Genomic DNA, 18,839 nt, shown 5'->3' with positions numbered 1-18,839 from the left:
TAGCGATCAAGAAAAATACAACTTTTGTCATAAAAATTCTGGTTTCTTTTGTAGGGTTCTGACTTTTCCACCTTTTTTTTTTTCTCCTTCTGTTTTGCGGAGGAAGAAAATGTCAGCGTTTATCAAAATGTCTTTTATTTCCTGTGGAATGTTGCTGGAATAAATAAAAGCAGTGAAACATTTTTGGACCAAAGGCAAGTATTGAATGTATTGACACATTTACAGCGTACACAAAAGGCCACTTTTTCTTCCGCCGTCACCCGCTCACATGTCGGCTGGGCCCTTGACAGCAGAGTCTTTGGCCCCCGCGACGGCCGCCATAGCTTGAAGGACACACTGCGATGGCTCGCAGTATCCGGCGGGCCCCGAGGATCCCGGGGGGCCGGGAACGCCTGGAATTCCGGGAGCCCCGCGGGCCCCCCGGGAGCCGTCACGCCCGTCGCTGCCAAACGCTGACCGGCCCGGCTGCCCTGTAAGGGGATGGAAGACAACAAGTTCACAGATATCATAATTGAGCTTGTTCTCAAAGATGTGTCTAAAGAAATGCCAGGAAAAGCCTACTAGACCATCTGATCGTGATTTGGGGTTAATCTGAGACACTTAAAATGGTGGCAGATATATGCGGACTCCCTTTTAAGATGTGTTTGAAAGTGATGATTGGCTCAGTCTAAGCACAGCCACATGCATCCTGATTATAAAAGGGTGTGCACACTTGTGCAACCACCTTATCTCAGTGGTTACTTCCCTCTAAGTTTTTCTATTTTAAGTTATGATTTATTTGGCTTTTTTTTTTTTTTTTACTGTTGATGTACTTTATTATAGTTTTGATCTTATGTTGTTTATACGTAATAAAAATATTTGCAGTATTTTTTTCCAGACTGTCAATGTTTACTTTTTTAAATTTTGTTATTAAACTTATTTCCACAGATAAATAATTACAAATAAATACATTTTAATCGGCCGGCGTTTTCGATATACTGTAGTATTAATTTCTCCCAAGTTTTAATTTTAAACATTTTATTCAACATTAATATTAACAAAAATCGTAGAGGATAACATTTGAATAAGGTAACAATATGTCAATTAAAAAGGATATTAAAAAAAATAATCCCTCCCAAGTGTCTCCCTGATGTGTTGTCCTCGCGCCGCTTTACCACTAGGTGGAGCGCTGACTCACGCGAGTACAAAATAACGCGATGACGTATTATCGTCCCAGGCTAGAACTCCGCCGGCATGTTCAACAAAAAATGGCGGTCGAGGACCATCGAAGGCGTGAACGACTGATGTTGGCTTTCAAGGCCACACCTTCTGGACAGCGAGAGCACTATCACACATCTTTTTATTTTTAAATCCACCGCATTGAAGAGAAGAAAGTTTGGGGTAAGTTATTAAGTTTCAAGGCTTGTGTGTCACGACGGGAAGTAATTTTAATGGGCTCCAGTTTCGATTGAATTAGCCCTCAGTTCGTCCTAACTTTCAAATGCTACTCTGTCAAAGAGGAGCTGCTTCAAAGTCGGGACACTCTTTAAAACGCTTATTGTATATGTAAAAAAAAAGAAAAAAAAAGGTGTGTCACGTAATGTCATATGACATCAAATGACGTTAAGCTTATTTTTTTTGAACGGCCATAAAGTTCTAGTGTTGTTTTTAATAATATGCTTTATGTACCCCCACTTGTCTAAACGCAATATTGTGCTTAATGTGAATATTACGTTTGTAGACTAAAATGCAGATCAATCAAGCCATTGGCATCCATCCCAAGGGGCTGCCAGTTTGTCCTCTAGCGCCCTCTGCTGGCGATTGAAATTAACGTAAAAGAGCGAGCTCGTCGTGTGGACAAAACTCAGAAAAGAGGAGAGTGCAAATTATGTTTAAAATGTTTTTTTTTTTTTTTTTTTTTAAAGGACCAGTTTATTTTCTTAACATAATGTGGCCCAGGCTGGACAATTATTGAAAAAATACTAATTACAATTGATATGGAAATCACGGTTAATCAAACCGATTATTGATAATTCTGAATATCCGGCATTTCTGATATTTTGCAAATGCCAATGCTTCCTTTATACGGTGAATACAAATGACATATTGTATTGCTTTTGCCTGTGACTAGCATACAAACCAGGCAGATTGTTATTGTTATATATCACATTTTGAAATCCAAATAATCCTCACAAATAAAATTACAGAGTAAATTATTGAGTAGGCCGGGAACTTGCATACGCACACACACACACCGTCGTTCAACACAATAATCGATTTTCTTCTATTATGTTTTTTAAATCCGTGAGAAGCCAAAATTGAAATCACGACGACATTTGGATGAATTGTCCAGCCCTTTCGTGGCTATCGCTATTATTTGCTGTGCAAAGTGGTGGTTTACCTGGCAGACCAGGAGCGCCCGTAACTCCTTTGGGGCCACGGGCAGTGGGCCCCCGGTCCCCCCTGTCGCCTTGGTCCCCTGTGAATGGGAAAAACAAAACAAAACAATTTTGCATTACATGTTAGTCAGTTCAAAGCATTTCCACACTTGAGTAACGTAACAGTCGTTCTCGAATGGTGGATCGCGGGCACGTGCAATTATTCGGGATATTTAACAAACACATGTTTTTGTAGAAAAAATATGTTGAATTTTAGTACTTTACTGAGTGAATTAAGAAAAATCATAATTTACATATAAAATACAATTAAAATGATGACTCATTTCTATGCAATCTCATTGTATGGACATGTTTTTTTCATCTGGAAAAATATGGACTGAGAAGGGGAAGAAATACAACTTTTTGAAAAATAAATGATTAAAAAAAAGGGACTTCTTATAAGACAAAAAAAATATATATATATATTTTGGGCAATAAAAAACAACACAATATATATTTTTAAAAATGAGAAAGATTGATGAAAATATGCAAATCCATGTGTGTCAAATGGTGCGGTCCCACCTTTGGGTCCTTTGCGGCCCAGGAAGCCGGGCGGGCCCTTGAGACCGGGCAGCCCTCGGGACCCGGCGTGACCGGGGAAACCGTTTTCACCGCTGGAGCCCGAGGGGCCCGGCGGACCCGGGGGCCCGGGCAACCCCGACGGGCCCGACTCGGGTCTGCTCATGCTGGCCGCCAACTGGGCCAGCTGCTCTGTGAAGCGGCACCAAAAGGGATCATTAGGACCACCGTGGCCGTCGCCGCGACGACGATGACGACTCACCTTGCATGACTCTCATGCACACCTGTTTGATGCGCGAGTCTGTCGGCGATTTGCCCTGCGTCAACACGAGCGCAAATTATTCACTCCATTGTCCCACTTTGACTACTTTTGCAACAATAACTCAAAAGAAATAAAACAATAATAAAGATTACAAATGTCTTGTAAAAAAATACTTTTGTAATGTAAAAAGTCATCTGACTTTGTATCTTCAGAAAAGTAAAACTGTTTTGGTGTTAAGTCCATCTTTGGATGTCTCACCGCGTGTCCCTGTCCACCGGGCATCCCCGGCACACCCATGTCGCCCTGCAGGCCTCGCGGTCCCGCTTGGCCCGGCTCGCCCTCCTTGCCCTGCTGCCCTCGCCCGCCTTCCGGTCCTTTGTTTCCCGTCTCGCCCGGCGGGCCCGTCTGAAAGAAAAGAAATCTTTCTTCAATAAACTTTAATTTTGATCATGACAAACATGACAAAAAAAAATATTTCTTTATGAAATAAAATTTGGTGGTGTTCTTGTGCGGTTTATTCTTTTATTTTGTAAAAAAAAAAAAAAAAATCCAATTAAGTGTACTACCGTTCTTTTACGAAATAAAAAAATATATAAAAAATAAGATTTATTATTTATATAAAAAGTTGTCTAAAAATCAATCATTTTCTCAAATAATTTTTGTGTGTGAAAATTAATACTTATTGTAGAAAAAAATATAATTTCTGGTAAAAATACAACTGTCCACTCAAATTCTACTTATTAGGATCTCCTAAATATGTCTCCTTAAGACTTATTTGGAAAAATATGAAAATAAAATGCTACATTATTTTTTTAAATGCCACTTCTGAAGGTTATGATAAAAAAAAACCTATTCTTTTAAGCAAAACAAAGTTTATTTTAAGACTTTTTTTTTTTTGAACAAATCTTGAAAAATAATATTTTTTTCACAAAAATATGACTCTTATTCAAAAACTTCCGTTTTTCTTCCAAAAGGAACAAACTGGCCACCCTCACACATAAAAACAAAAGCGGAAAAACACGTGTCGCTTTGTACCAACGTACCGCTCCTTTCTCGCCGGGTTCACCTTGATCGCCCTGTAAGAAAGACAGACACCAGATGAGGACGGTGAAGAACTTTTGAGCGGGTCCGAAGACGGAACACGAGCTTGCAGTCGCTCACCAGGTCTCCCCCGTATCCCGGCGTCCCCTCGGAACCCGGAGCTCCCTGGAGTGGATGGCGCACATCTGTTAACCCGCCAAGAAAACGAAACGGTGGAGGACGAGGAAAAAACGCACCTGCTCTGCTTTTGGACCATCCAGACCCACGGAACCCTGGCGGCGACAAACCCAAAGCCAAACTTAAAGCAAGAAAACGGAACTGCCGCGAACGCCACGCGTTTGGAGTTTGCAATTTTGCGTGTACACGATTCTCTGTTATTCCCCGTAAAGTGGGTCCAAAGTAGTAGTAGTCAAAAAAAAGATGAATGACTTTGATATGAAAACATTGTTTTGTTTTTGTGCGTGTGTATTTTCGTACCCTGTCGCCCTTCTGGCCTCGATAGCCAGCCGGTCCGGGGAGTCCGGGAAGGCCCGCGTCGCCTTTGCTTCCCTATCGCATCGCATTAGAAAAAGTCAAACACACGCGCCACTGTTAGCGTGGCGTACAGGAAATGGACACCCCCCCCCCCCCCCAACCCCCCCTGATTGCTTCGGGCCATTTGTGGGCACACAGAGCTCTTTCTCTTTTTCCCTAAAGTTTTTAAATAGAAGAAATGTGAGTTTCTCTTGAAAAACAAAAAAAACTCTATTTTGGAGGTGTTTGCTTGATCGATAAATCCTAAATGCTTTTGGACTATTCTCATTAAGTTACTGCTTTTTTTCTGGAACAAAATGACTTCTTTAAAAAAAAATAAAAAATCTGACTATTGTGATAACTGTTTTTTACACAAATTTACCAAAAAATAGTTGCAAGGAAACATTTTTTTTCTCACCATTTTTATAAGGTGAAATGCAAAAATAATTCAGTCAGAGGCCAAAATATAGTGAAAGTGAAGTATTTACTTTTGAACTCAATAAATCCAATGTCATTCTCACAAGAGTATAACTTTTTTTGCAAGGATTCAAAAAATAATAATAATCACTTTTTTTTTTTTAAATGACCTAAAAAAAAAAGATTTAATTTTTGTAAGATGAGGATTTTTTTTAATTCATGAATTATTATTTTTTGCAAAGTAAAGTTTAATGTTGAATTTGATTTCCAATTTCCATTTGTTTTCCCCCCATTGGAAAAAAAACCCACTGTTAGCATCCGATGCAATCATTAGCCACTGGCTAACTGTGAAGTAGCGGCTACGTTTTTGCTTTGCTAGCAGAAGTTGAGCGGTGTCACTCACCCGCCCTCCTGGTGCCCCCGCTGGTCCGCCCGGCCCCCTTTCCCCTCGTTCACCCTGCCATCAAACGACAATATTACATTTGGGATGACCCGACCCGAGTGTCCGCTCGGCGGATTTCCCGATAAGCACTCACCGGTCCTCCTCTGGGTCCGACGGGCCCCGCCTCGCCCTGGTCGCCGCGCTCGCCCTGAAATCAAAGCCTGTCCAGTCAAGAGTTGCGCCTTCATCAGCGGGGAACATTTCCCAGACTTCCATACTTGCTTTCCCGGCGACCCCATCAGTCCCGCGACACCCGGGTCGCCCGACACACCCTGGCCCAAAAAAAAAGCAACGTGTGAGCAATTTTGATCAATCGTGTGGTGACCGATGGTGCTAATCTGTGGCGCTTTGGTACCTTGGGACCGCTAACTCCTTTTTGGCCGTAAGAACCCGGAACCCCCTACAATGCAGGGCAAAAACAAACGTCTTAGCGGGTGCGACAATTATTCAGTCAATCAACAACTAATCGATGAACAAAATTCATTCCTCGAATCAATGAATTGTTTCGACACTTAAACTCCTTCACTGCCACTTTTGTTAGCAAGGGGATGAAAACCTCTTTTTTTTTTTTTTTACTGTACATTTAGAACAGATATCAAATGTGCGATTAATCGTGAGTTAACTAGTGACGTCATGCGATTAATTACGATTAAAATTCTAATCGCCTGCCGCCCCAAATTTTTAATAATCTTTTCTTTTTCTCTTTTTAATTGAAATTTGTCCAATCGTCGAATTTTAGCCTTCCGAAAGAAAATTATTTCTGTAGACATTCCCCTTTTCTATTTATGTCTCGACAATCAGTTAGAAAACATATTTGGCAATAGAACGGCACAGAAAAGCAAAAAACAAAACAAAACCTAGAACTGCACGCGGTCCACTGCAACTAAACCACGTGAACTGACTCACTTGAATTATTTTGTCGCAACACAAAGTAAAATGTTATTTTTTTTTTTTTATCGCCCAATTGACGGCTTCCAACTCAGAAAACTTGTAAGTTGGGGCACTTTTAAATCACGGTACAACCGTACGGAATACCTACTTGCGACCAGTCACACTTACGGGAAGACCTTGTAGTCCAGCATCACCCGGAGCGCCGTCCTTACCGGGAAGTCCCTGAAGAAGCGCAGAATCCCCGTCAGAAAGCAACAGAAAGTGACGCCATTCAAACCGCGAAGACCGGACCCACCTTCGAACCAGGAAGTCCAGGGATTCCTTCCCGAGCGTCTGGACCATGCAGGCCCTGCGAGAGCAACACATTTGCTGGCAAATCACATTCAATGGCTGAACGCGTTAGCTGCCATTTAGCATCCGGTGGTCTTTGAGGGTCCTCGATACGAAGACCAAGTTGGCTTCAGCCAACTGGAAGTCAGTATCTTATTTTTGAAACGCATAATTTTTCTCTGAATAAAATCCGCTTATTTCAGTTAATGCTAAGTTAGCAGCTTGAGAGCAAGTTGGCTTCAGTAAACTTGAAGTTAAACTTAGTTCATGCAAGCTAACTAGTTAGCATCCAGTGCTTTTGCCATATTGTGTGTCCTAACCTAAGTTTAAGTTAGCCTCAGTGAACATTTACATAGCATCTTTAAAAAAAAAAAAAAAAGAGTGAGTCAGGTAAGGTAAGTTAGCAGCATTTAGCATTTTGATACCAATGTCATTTGATTTTGCCTCAGTCCCCTGTAATTTTGCCCGAGTTAACATTAAAGTTAGCAGGCAGTTCGGCTCTTAAGTCTGTAGAACTTAGTTCAGACCAAAGTCAGCCGAGTATACGGTGACCAAACATCCTGTTTTGGGAGGACAGACCATTTTCGTACGGCCTGTTCAGGCGTCCGAGAATTTTTATAAATTCATGAAAATGTCCAGTTGGCATTGTGTGACCAATAGGTGGTAAACGTGTAACTGCGACTGGTACCACAATTTCAAGGCGGGGCAAGAGTCCTCTTTTTCTTGGGGTGGAATATGGTCACCCTAGCCTAGTAGCTGTTGAATTAACATTGTTTTTCAGTTTCAATTTATATTTTAGCCGTTTTGGATTTAGTTATAGCTGTGTAGCTCAATGAATAGTATTGTCTATTGTATTCTTATCTGTCTCTTTCGCCTGAGAAGAGACGGGCAACAAGTTTCTTTTTTCTTTATCTAAAAGGGAGTATAGCCTAGTACCGGTCTCAGTCGGTCGAAGATTTATTATTGTTCAAAGTCTAATCTGATTTGTATTCCTGGGAACTTCTGCCTTTTTGTGAATGGGAGGAGACTTTTCAATAAATAATGATGTGCAGGAGAAGGAGGGACACACAATCTGAACCGAACACGGCTTGGGTGTCTTCATTTTGTGTGACCAGAAGCTTCTGATAATGATACCTTTGCAAAGGGACTTCTTCACCAGAATCTCACCATTCAGTTAATTGAACACGCAAAGAGTAGAATACAAATATTGTCTACTCTAACATAGCCTAACAGTAAGCTAGCCTGTTAACTGTTAGCATTTTGTAGCCAAATAATTTTGCTAAAGCTAACTTAGCATCACTTGAGGCTAAGCCTATGCTAGTAGCTAGCTTGCATCTTGTAAGTGTATAATTTCACTCAGGCTAAAGTTAGCATCCTGTAAATTAACCCGCAGTTAAAGCTAAGTTAGTATCAAGTTGGCTTTTTTCGAACCAAATCATTTTTGCTCAGATTAAGTTCGAAGCAAGCGCTCACAGCTTCTCCCTTTGGTCCCGGTGGTCCTCGAATTCCGGAAGGACCTCGATCCCCCTGCAGAGACACCAAGACCACGTTTAAGGCAGAACCAGGGTGGGGCACATTCAACAACTGGACACAAAGATCTGACCTGCACCCCCCTGGGTCCGGTCTCCCCAATGGCTCCTCTTTGGCCAAAGTCCCCCTAAAATTTTTAGAAATGTGTTAGGCTGCTTGTGGAACAGAATCATGATGTAGGATTTTTTGTTTTTTTCAACAAAATTCTATTTTTGGGGGACTTTAATGTCATGAGATAGAAAAAAAAATGTTGACCACGTTATCAATACAACATGCGCAAAATAAAAACAAAAACTTTGGGCCATGGAATAATAGTTTGATAATGTGTGGCCTTAGAATTTTAATTAGTGTGTTAAATATGAGATTGTGGGTGGGGCGATACAATACAAATTTGAAAGGTCTGGGGTTCCGTATCTGAAAAAACCTGGACGCCAGAACTCACCGGAGCTCCTTGGCGTCCTTGAGGTCCCAAGTCCCCCAATTTCCCTCGGGGTCCCTGTTTGGAGAGATCTCAGTCACGAGTCACAAAGTCCGTACGTCTGCTGGAGATGACGTGGCTTACCCTTTCACCTTTGGAGCCTCCAATTCCCGGCAAGCCCTTGACTCCGGCCGGGCCCTGGAGGATGCACGTTAGCACGTGTTAGCTAATACAAAGTAATTGCTTACAGTTGACCTCCCAAAACTGTCCAGTATTATTATTGTCTCAGTCAAGCCACATATCTCGAAATGATTATTGTGTTTGGTTATGTTCTGACCTAATTGTACTTTTTTTTTCTTAGTTCATAACCACAACATTTTGATAAGACTACATTTGCAGCAGTTAGTGATAAGTTAGCCGCTTGTTAGCGTCCTGTAGATGTCAATTTGCGGGTTGTCAAAAGCAAACAAAAAAAGGTTCGTGCGGCCCGGTTGCCCATTTCTGACATTGACTGACGGATCGGGATATTGTGAAGGTCTCTTACCGGAAGGCCTTGAGATCCGACGTCTCCCTGTGGTCCTTGCTCGCCCTCCTCGCCCTGAAAGCATCTTTGACCGTTCAGAAAAGTACTGCAGAAGTTTGAGTGATATTAAATATTATAATTACTATTAAAGCAAACGAGGAGTAATCTAATGTGGTTTGCGTGGCGTCTTATGGCAAAGTCAAGTATGAGCACCTTGTGTCCTTGTCGACCGGGCTCTCCGGACTCGCCCTTCACACCTTTGTGGCCCTGCACGCAGAAAACGAGCACTTGGACCAAAAAGAACGTTTGTGTGTGTGTGTGTGTGTGATTTTTGGGCATAGAAGACGTAAACGTACTTTCATGCCAGGCAGTCCAGAGTGTCCTGACAGTCCAGCTGGACAAGCGCTAGGACACTAAAAACAACAATCACTTTAGTGGCCAGATAGCATCCAATGAAAAACAGGAAGTCATTGACGAGCATCATGTCAATTAGTCGCTTGCTCAACATTTATATTCTCAATATATATCCTGATATATTTTTCAAGGAATTCAGTGAATGGCAAATAATTAAAATAAATACAACACAGTGCCGTTCAAATATATATATATACCTAAAGGCAGGGGCGTAGCCAGAAAATTTCCATTGGGGTGGCCAGGGTGAAACCATGCCTCATATAGGGGTGGCCATAAATTCATACCTGAAATGTCTAAATAAGTGGTGGTTTGGAGGCAAGAGACACCGAAAACATGCAGGACTGCGGCTCTCTAGGACCGAACTTGCCTACCCCTGATTTAGGGCAAGACGAGAAATAACAGGATTCCCTCAGCGGCGAGAGAAATCCAAGGACATAAACAAACGATTATGTCATATGAGAAGAGGTTTTTATATCGTACTACGTTGAGAGGAGCCAGTTGAGGTGGCTCGGGCATCTGGTTCGGATGCCTCCTGGACGCCTCACCTTTAACCTGGTGAGGCGTTCTGGGCATGTCCCACCGGCAGGAGACCCCGGGGACAACCCAGGACACTTTGGAGAGACGAATTACCGCTATGTATCTCGGCTGGTTTGGGAACGCCTTGCGATCCCGCCGGAGCTGGTTGAAGTGGCTGGGGAGAGGGAAGTCTGGGTTTCCCTGCTAAAACTGCTGCCCCCCGGGACCCGACCCCCAGATGAGCGATAGATAATGGACGGATGGACTACGATACATAACGTCATATCACACAGTTCTACCGTAAGTCCTTCGACCGAACGAGTGTGAAACTCACCAGTTCTTGGCCTTGATAAACTCCCGGAGGACCCTGAAAAAAAAAAAAAAACATTTCAGTGCAATTCAAGCGTTGGCGCCAGCAAACAAGAAACTGGCAGCGTCCCAGTTGAATTTACCCGAGTTCCCACGGCTCCTGTAGCGCCCACTTGGCCCCTCTTGCCTCTGGCACCCTGCGATGGACACGCAACTTTAGTTTTCATTTCAATCAGACAAGTTGGAGTTGGTGGTCCCATGTAGGGTACTCACAGGGGGGCCCGCTTTGCCCATTTCTCCTGGGAGTCCGTCGGTCCCCGGGATGCCCTGGTCAACACAAAATACATGTAAGAGCTTGTTTTTTTATTATTTTTTTATTTAGAATTATTTTTATTTTTTTTGGGGGGGGGGGGGGGACTAGTAACTCTTACAAGGATTTTTTTTTCTGAAGAAAACTGTTTGTTTTCAGGGATTGTTTATTTATTTCAACTAGCGTTCCAAGAAAACTTTTTTTTAAATCACATTTTGTAAAATTGCAAGAATTTCAGAGATAAAAAGTCGTTTTCTTTTTTTAAAGAAGTCAACCGATTGCTAGGATTTGTACTTTTTTACTCTAAATATAAAGTTCATTACAAATATAATTTCTTCTTATTTTTATTATTATTATTATTATAGATACGATATACACACACACTTAAAAAAGTAATTGCATATATTTTTGAGTAATTATTCCGTCAGAAATGTGTGTTTTCTGTAAAAGAAAAATAAATAGATATGAGATTTAACACAAAAAAATAATATTAAGAGGGTGTTTTGTTTTTGAAAAAAATATGTATTTGTTGAAAAGTAATTGTTTTATTTTAAGTAGGGTTTTTTGTCTGTGGAAAAAACTTTCATTTTTCTTTTTTAGAATAAACTTGCATTTTCAAAAAATATTTTTTTTTAAAACGATTCCTATTTTTTTCAAGAATTGTTAGTATTTTATTCGGGGGGCAAGTAGGAGCAAAAGGAGCAAAGCTGCACTTTTTTTCCTGAGATTTTAAAAGAAGAATTGTTTTGGTTTTGCCGCTACTCACATCCAAGCCGTGTGGTCCCACGCCCTGCAAGAGGCCACACACCCTTCACTTACAGAACGACACTCACAAAAACGTCCACATGAACGTGAAAAACAATGCGTGTCGTGCACTTACGGGCTGCCCGGCCGGGCCTGGTGGTCCGGGATCCCCCTGAGAACGAGACGATTGTTGGTGATGCACAAGAATCTTTCTTAGGTGGAATTGGACCACATTTGATGCATAATCAACTGACTTGAGTTCCTTTTCCGCCAGCCGAACCTCGATCTCCGGGAGGTCCCACGGGTCCCTGCACAAGACAACAATGTTGCTGACTGATAGCTAATAGTGAGCAGGAAGTTAGCCTCTGCTAACTGTACAACTTGGAGCGGATTGAAAAGAAGTTAACTTGACTAAAAGTTAGCTGATTGTTAACATCTCATAAATGTAGAATTGTTGCCGAAGTTTTTCTCACTCAAGGTTAAAATAGCTGCTCATTCGTACCCTTTTTAATGGCGTCATTTTGCTCGGATTGAGATAGCATAGTTAGCATTTGATCATCCTAAAGACAGTTTTGCTCAAATGCCATCCTCGGCTAACAGGCAGTTAGCATCTGATGCTATAAACTGGCTGCTGGCTATCCTCTCGTGCAGCGGTTCTTAACCCCGGTCCTCGGGGACCCCTCAGCCAGCCTGTTTTCCATGTCTCCCTCAGCCAACACAGGTCGTTCAAATGATCAGATAACCAGCCAGCTCTGGAGAAGCCTGATATTGATCCTCTCCTGTGTTGGCTGAGGGAGACACGGAAAACGGGCTGTGATAAAAAGATGTCTTAAAAGGCTCGGTTCTGTTTTCCGATCAGATCCGTCGCTCCTTTGAGCAGACGGCGTCTTGTGCAGCGGATTCCCGGCGTGGTCGAGGATGACCTTGAGAGATTGTTGCAACGTGACCCTGGCTGATCTCTTATACTCTGCTGCTACCCGCTGGCCGCTTTTTATGCAATAACTAGCATTGCTTTAAGCCGCCTGTTCATGTCAGAAGCTGCATGCGCTTGCATAAAACAAACAAATGTGTAAAAAAAAAAATTGGGGAGCGAAGGACAATGTATTAAAAACCGTGTTTACTAGTTTTTTGGGTTTGAATGAGTTAACTGTAAGTTAGCGCCTAGTTAGCATCTTCTAGCCCTATAACGTTAGCCTCGCTTAAGGCCAACTTTTCAAGAATAAAAGGTGTAAGTGAGTACCAACACTGAACTTGCTTCAATGTAGCTGGTACTCGTGAAGGCTCCCGATGCCAGCCACCAATACTTAAGGCTTAAAAAATAAATCTGAAGTCAAGTACAAGTCCTCCTCGCCAGTAGCTGGCACTGCGCTGTCACGCCGAAGCATCAAGTGTGTCTCTTTTACGTTCACAATCATCTGCCGTTGTGGTCATTCAGCCTTTTTATATAGAAAGTAGTTTGTGGTATCGGTAAGTCAAGTGAGTACTTGATATCGGTCTGGAACAAGCATTCCCAATTATGAGAATAAAGTTAATATATTCTTCCCTCAACTAACTTTAATATCATAATATTGCAACTTTATTCTCATGATTATCACTTTTTATGCTGACAAAACGTCCGAGGCGGACTCTTTTTTTTTTTCCCCGTAAAAGTACAACTTTATCATCCCTCCAAAAATATGCATTTGGTGCTACATGTTGTATTTTTGTTCAACTGCTTTTAGTATCACGAGGGGGGGGGGGGGGGGGGGGGGGGTTCTTGGCCCAAAACTGTTGCCAAGTCCTGGTATGAAGTGGACTTGCGTCCAATCGTCTTCCTCGTTTTATGTTGCAATGGAAGCCACCAGAGCCGCATCGCCTCACGACACACTGGCTCCATTCTGCTCGGCCCCCCCAAAACGCCCCCCGCCCCCGCACCGCCGCCATCCCACACAAAAAGAGCCCTGTTTCCATCAGGAAGCCACGATACACGTTCCACTTGCTCGTCCCGTCGCTTCGCGCAAGCCTAGAAAATCACAATTGATTTTAAAACCTCTCGTGAATGGGAAATATGCTCGATCGTTTTAATAAGAAGAATTACGATTTATGCTTGTTTTTTTCAACCTCTTATTTCATTTCATTGCAATGTAGGTACCAATTATTTATTAAAAAGATAACTATGTCGATACAACAGTTAATTTTACAATCGTTTTCAGTTATTTACAATAAAACATTTATGGAGAAACAAAAAATGGAAAATGGATTAAATTAACAAGTACAATGAGTTAATTTTAATAAGAAAATAATTTACTCATTGTTCCCATTTTAGTCAAAGTATGCTAAATGTGTAGTTAAAATTTTACTATTTTTAAAAAAATGGGTTGTTTATAATACATTCATTATTTAATTAGAAAAATGAATACAGATGTTTTTTAAATTATTTAACCAATTTGTGAGTAAATGATTAAATTAATACAACTAATAGTTCATTTTAGTCATAAAATAATATTACTTGTATTGTTTATAATTATTTTTATTACAATTAATGAACCAATTGTTTATTAAAATAATGCATGTGTATTAAAAATATTTTTGCTTTGTTTATTTTTTATTTACAATAAATCAAAAATGAGGGAAAATTTTGAAATACAAATTAATTGAATGAATTTTAATTAACCAATTTGAGGGAGAGATGGCTAAATTAATGCAAGAAATAAAATGATTCCCTAAATAATAAATCCTTGTTAATGTTCATTTTTCAAATGTGTAAATAATAAAGTTAAATTATCTTCTTTTTTTTTTAACAATATTATATTATTAGTCACAATAAATCAGCAAATTATTGAATGAGCTAAATTAATAAAACAAATGCAAATAAATGTAATACATTTGGAGGTTTATGTTTGCTGTAAGAGCTCAGCTGGCCACGCCCACGACTGGTCGTCAGTCGGTCACAGCAGCGCATCGAGACCGTTCAAATATCAGTGTACGGAATGCCATCTTTTTATGTTATGTTTGTTGCTCCCCTTACGTCTGCTCCTGGAAGTCCCGAAGCTCCGGCAGCTCCGTCTTTGCCATTTTCTCCGGCGGGGCCCTGCACAAAAAAACAAAACTTTAGTGTGCGTGCGTGCGTGCGTGCGCGCGTGCGCTTGCGTGCGTGCGTGCGCGTGTGCGTGCGTGCGTGCGTGTTGGTCACTCACTGGTCCGCCGTTCACTTTGGAGTCCACGCCTCTCTCGCCCTGAACACAAAAAAATGATCTCGTTGGAATGGATTTAAACATTCGGTTGCCGGCACCAGTTTGATGAACATGAAACTTAAAATCAGCCCCTTGACCCCATTTGATTGACCAACATGAATTTTGGTGGACTTGTCCGTCACGGATAGATGCCCCAAAAAAGTCTCAAAACATTTTTCCTTACCTGAAAAAGGCACATGAAGTATAAACCATTGTAAAGTTTGAAGCAGCTATTTTCTCCCCATTTTGGCCATGTCCTTAAAAGATGATTTTTCAGCAAGGCTGGGTGAAGATCCACCATTTTTCAAACCAATGCGCGCAACACCATCATGCCAAAATCATTAGGTAAGCAGAGCTGCACTATGTTTTGTTGGATGCACAGAAACGTTAGTTTACAATTTCTATAATACTTAATCATGTGACTAAATCATGCGAGTAAGACACTCAGAAAACTCTTGTAAATTGTGGTAAAAACCTGTAAGAGGTCTCCTTTAAATTCCCCAAAACACACACACACACACACACAAACGGGTTTCTCGACTTGTTTGGGGGGCTTTGAGAGGTTTAAGAGGCTTTCATGCTGTTCCAAGCAGCTTTTCACTGGAACGCGCCGTGCTCGGGTTTCTTCGGCACAACCTTGCAGGAGAATCAACATCAAATATATGACGGCAAACTCACATCAATGCCGTCCACGCCGGCCACGCCGGCAATTCCGGGTGGTCCCGGGGGGCCTCTGGGACCCACCGGGCCCCTCTGCAAAATAAATAGAAAAAAAAGAGAAGTTATTTTGACCGTCATCATCGGACATGTACGCCGCACACAGACGGCCTTTGTTTGGCTGATCTGAGGTCAGTCGGTCGTCGCGTGCCGGGATTTGTGATTGGTGCCATGTGTGAATGTGTCGCTATGACTTGCACATTTTATAATGCCACAAAAACCTTCATACACGTATGCATAATATGTAAATGGGCTCGCTTCCAACATGCTTAAACTAAAATTCAAAAAACGATTTCGTTAACAAAATAAAATAAAAACCAAAACTAACAAACTACATTTTATGTTTACAAAACTAACTAGAACTAACTATAATTATAGCAAAAATTTCCTTTGTTTTAGTTTTTGGTCGTTAGTTTAATGCATGAGACTTTGGGGACGATTTTAAATGCGATTTTAAGTCTACTTACGTAACCGGAATAAGGACGTTTGAAAGTGTCACACAGAAGTGACGTCATCGAGCAGCAGCCAATAGGAACGCACCTTCAGATGAGGTCGCTCCGAGGCAACGACGAAATGCAATGCTAAGTAAGAAATGAGTTGCTTTTCTCATTTTAATCTGGTGTTTATTAAATATTGCGCACAAGCTGAAGTGGCAAATCCAGGTCCAGAAAGTCAAAACCCTGTCACAGTTTGGGGCTTTAACCCCAGGTGCTAGCTAGCTCCCTGGTTAGCTTCCATGGTGCTCGTCTACCTGCTAGGGAGCTAGCTAGCTAGCATCAATGGCTAAAGCTTTGGCAGGGTTTTTACTTTCTGGACCTGGATTTGCCACCTCTGCGCACAAGTCATACACATTAAAAACAAAATGAAAACTAATACTGAAACTAAAACTAAGCATTTCTTAAATGACTTAAACTAACAGAACCACCCTGAAAACTAATTAAAACTAACTCAATTTAAAAAAACAAAAACTCAAAACCAAAACCAGATAAAAACGAACTAAAATGGAAATTCCAAAACCGCCAAACAAGCCAGGGCTGGTTTGTGGCTCCACGCAACATCGCATCCCGCGTGTCTAAAACGATCCTGAACATCTCGGAAGGACTCGTTTTACGCCACGTGAATGACCTGCAGAGTGCTGGAACCAAAGTAACAAATCTGTAACACACGACGCCGGCGGGGAATCAAATCGTGCAGTGCCAGACGTGTCCCTCTGCCTAACTCATTCACTGGCAGCCATTTTCACTGAAGCAACCCCCTTCGCTCCCGGCTGTTTGACAGATTTTGCAAGGCCCACAAAATATTGTGTTCTATTGCTATAAAGCGTGGGACCTTCCAAAAGAAAGATTCGAGTGTCTTCTTTCATCTGGAAAAATATAAATATTTGTATCTGTTCCCATTTTGCAGCAATTAGCATTAGAATATAGCTAAGTTTCATCGCGATTCACATTCCTGGTAAAAACACTGACAAAAAGAGCTCGTTGCAACTTGGCTCTGGCTGATCTCTTATGCTCCGCTGCCACCTGCTGGCCGCTTTTCTGTAATAACTACCAAAAAAAACATTAAAAAGGTGTCAATATATTTTGGTTACACGTTTTTGGGTTTGAATGAGCTTAAGCCGGTTCAAACCCAGGCCCGTTTTCCAGCGAGCATGTGGATGATCCAGAAGAGGATTGGGAGAAAGTCATGTGATCAAATCCAGCTTTTTTGGTACAAACTCGAATGCTGAGTTGCGTCCGGAGAACGCGTGGCGGAGGAAACGTCACGCCGCGACCGGCTGCTTTCCTGCAAACGGGACAGGACGACTGATCCGACCGGTCATTGAGGATCAAGCCCGGTTGGGGTCTTCCAGCATGACAATGCGGACCCCAAACACAACCCCTCACAATCAAGGAGTGGCTCCGTAGCGTTTCAAAGTCCTGCGGTGGCCGAGCCAGTCTCCAGACCTCAACCCACATCCAAAATGTGTGTTGCCCGGCAACAGCCCCAAAACACAACTGCTCCACGATTGCTGCTTGACGAAATCTCCGTACATGCGTTGCCCCACAATATGTATATACACATCAAATGTATATCTTTACGTCAGTCCGTCCTGAGAGAATCTTCTCCAAAACACAGCAGATCGTTTGTGACCAAATAAACTCAAACCAGACGCACTTCGTTTTTTCTCATCGCCAATCTTAATTTGACAAAAGTTATTTGGATGCTTGATTTTCTCTTTGTTTTACACATGGTACTTTAATTTATATGTTGTCGCCTTTTGTCGTGATTTGCTGTTGTTTCACTTTAGTTAAGCTGAGAAAAAAAAGTTAAAAGCTTAAATGACTAAAAGTTCAATTGAAAATAGTTGAAAATTTTTTGTATGTATAATTTTAATAAATTTTTTGATAAAAATTACTTTACAGCAGAGCTTCTTTTTTTTAATCCATTTTGCTTTGCTTCTAGACAAGAAAATAGTTTGGCGCTATACACAACGTAAATTTGAGAGATAAAAACTGAATTATGTTAAAAAAAGAAATACTTGGTATATCCATTATATTGTCAGTGTTTTATTGTTTAATACAACCGTTGCTTCAGTTACCTGACCTGGGGGGCGAGGGGGGGGGGGGTCGAAAGCTCCACATTTCAACAATGCACATGACATGTAAACAACCCCACGTGAACGGACAGCCAGTTCCAACAAGCTTTTAAAGTCAATTCATATCAAATATATGACATCACAATATGTATTTTTCCAACACAAATGAAGGTCGTAACTTGCATCAAACAGAATCTAACGACGATTGGTTCTGAAAATTCCACTTTCACAGCAACGGATTATTACGAAACGTCAAGCCGCTTTGCCGTCACAAACATGCAATTGTTTGCCGTTGCTAACCGCAAATAATCAACCTCGTGCTGCGTCCGCCTTGTCTGAAAACCACGACGACGGCCGCTCATCACTTTCACATTCAATCGTTGACTTTTGGCCTAAACATTGGCTTGTGAGCCACATGCTGCTTCATCAACCATCATTTGACAAGAGAAAGATGGCAGCCACTGTTCCAAACCAAATGCTGCCCCGCATCTTGATGACAATCGTTTGCTAACTTTGGCTAAATAACTAATAATTATGATAACAGAAATCACAGATGCGCCAAAAAAAACCGATCCGACTCTTCATTACAAACGTGCAGATTTGCCTCACCTGAGCCGAGGCAACGAGAAGCGCTTGCAGCAGAAGGAGCAGACGGCAGCTCCTGCACAGATCCATGGTCTTCCCACGACTGACCATGGCACCGCGAGTCCCCTTTTTCCCAGATTTGTCCGGATTACTC

The 18,839-nt window shown here is 41.6% G+C and overlaps 1 protein-coding gene across 1 annotated transcript; it reads right to left on the bottom strand.

Annotated features, from left to right (window-relative positions):
• Nucleotides 1–118: 118 nt before the first annotated feature.
• On the bottom strand, nt 119–18,839 carry col9a1a (collagen, type IX, alpha 1a). Its single transcript, XM_086083331.1, has 32 exons — nt 18,710–18,839; nt 15,487–15,561; nt 14,773–14,811; nt 14,604–14,666; nt 11,851–11,904; nt 11,733–11,768; nt 11,619–11,642; nt 10,816–10,869; nt 10,686–10,739; nt 10,568–10,600; nt 9,660–9,716; nt 9,517–9,570; nt 9,325–9,378; nt 8,925–8,978; nt 8,805–8,858; nt 8,436–8,489; nt 8,306–8,359; nt 6,798–6,851; nt 6,671–6,724; nt 5,967–6,011; nt 5,830–5,883; nt 5,706–5,759; nt 5,573–5,626; nt 4,717–4,788; nt 4,476–4,511; nt 4,360–4,404; nt 4,242–4,274; nt 3,457–3,603; nt 3,199–3,253; nt 2,940–3,128; nt 2,381–2,458; nt 119–470 (listed from the first exon to the last, which is right to left on the bottom strand). The coding sequence occupies exons 1-32, from the start codon at nt 18,794–18,796 to the stop codon at nt 265–267; spliced, it is 2,076 nt and encodes a 691-aa protein (XP_085939457.1). The 5' UTR covers nt 18,797–18,839; the 3' UTR covers nt 119–264.

The sequence above is a fragment of the Leptonotus elevatus genome, chromosome 8 (genome assembly GCF_054856555.1).
Source record: "Leptonotus elevatus isolate MCC_2025b chromosome 8, RoL_Lele_1.0, whole genome shotgun sequence".
In the NCBI taxonomy this organism is placed as follows: Eukaryota; Metazoa; Chordata; class Actinopteri; order Syngnathiformes; family Syngnathidae; genus Leptonotus; species Leptonotus elevatus.
Note: the sequence above shows the minus strand (reverse complement) of the source record. Positions and strands in the feature narration are given on the sequence as shown.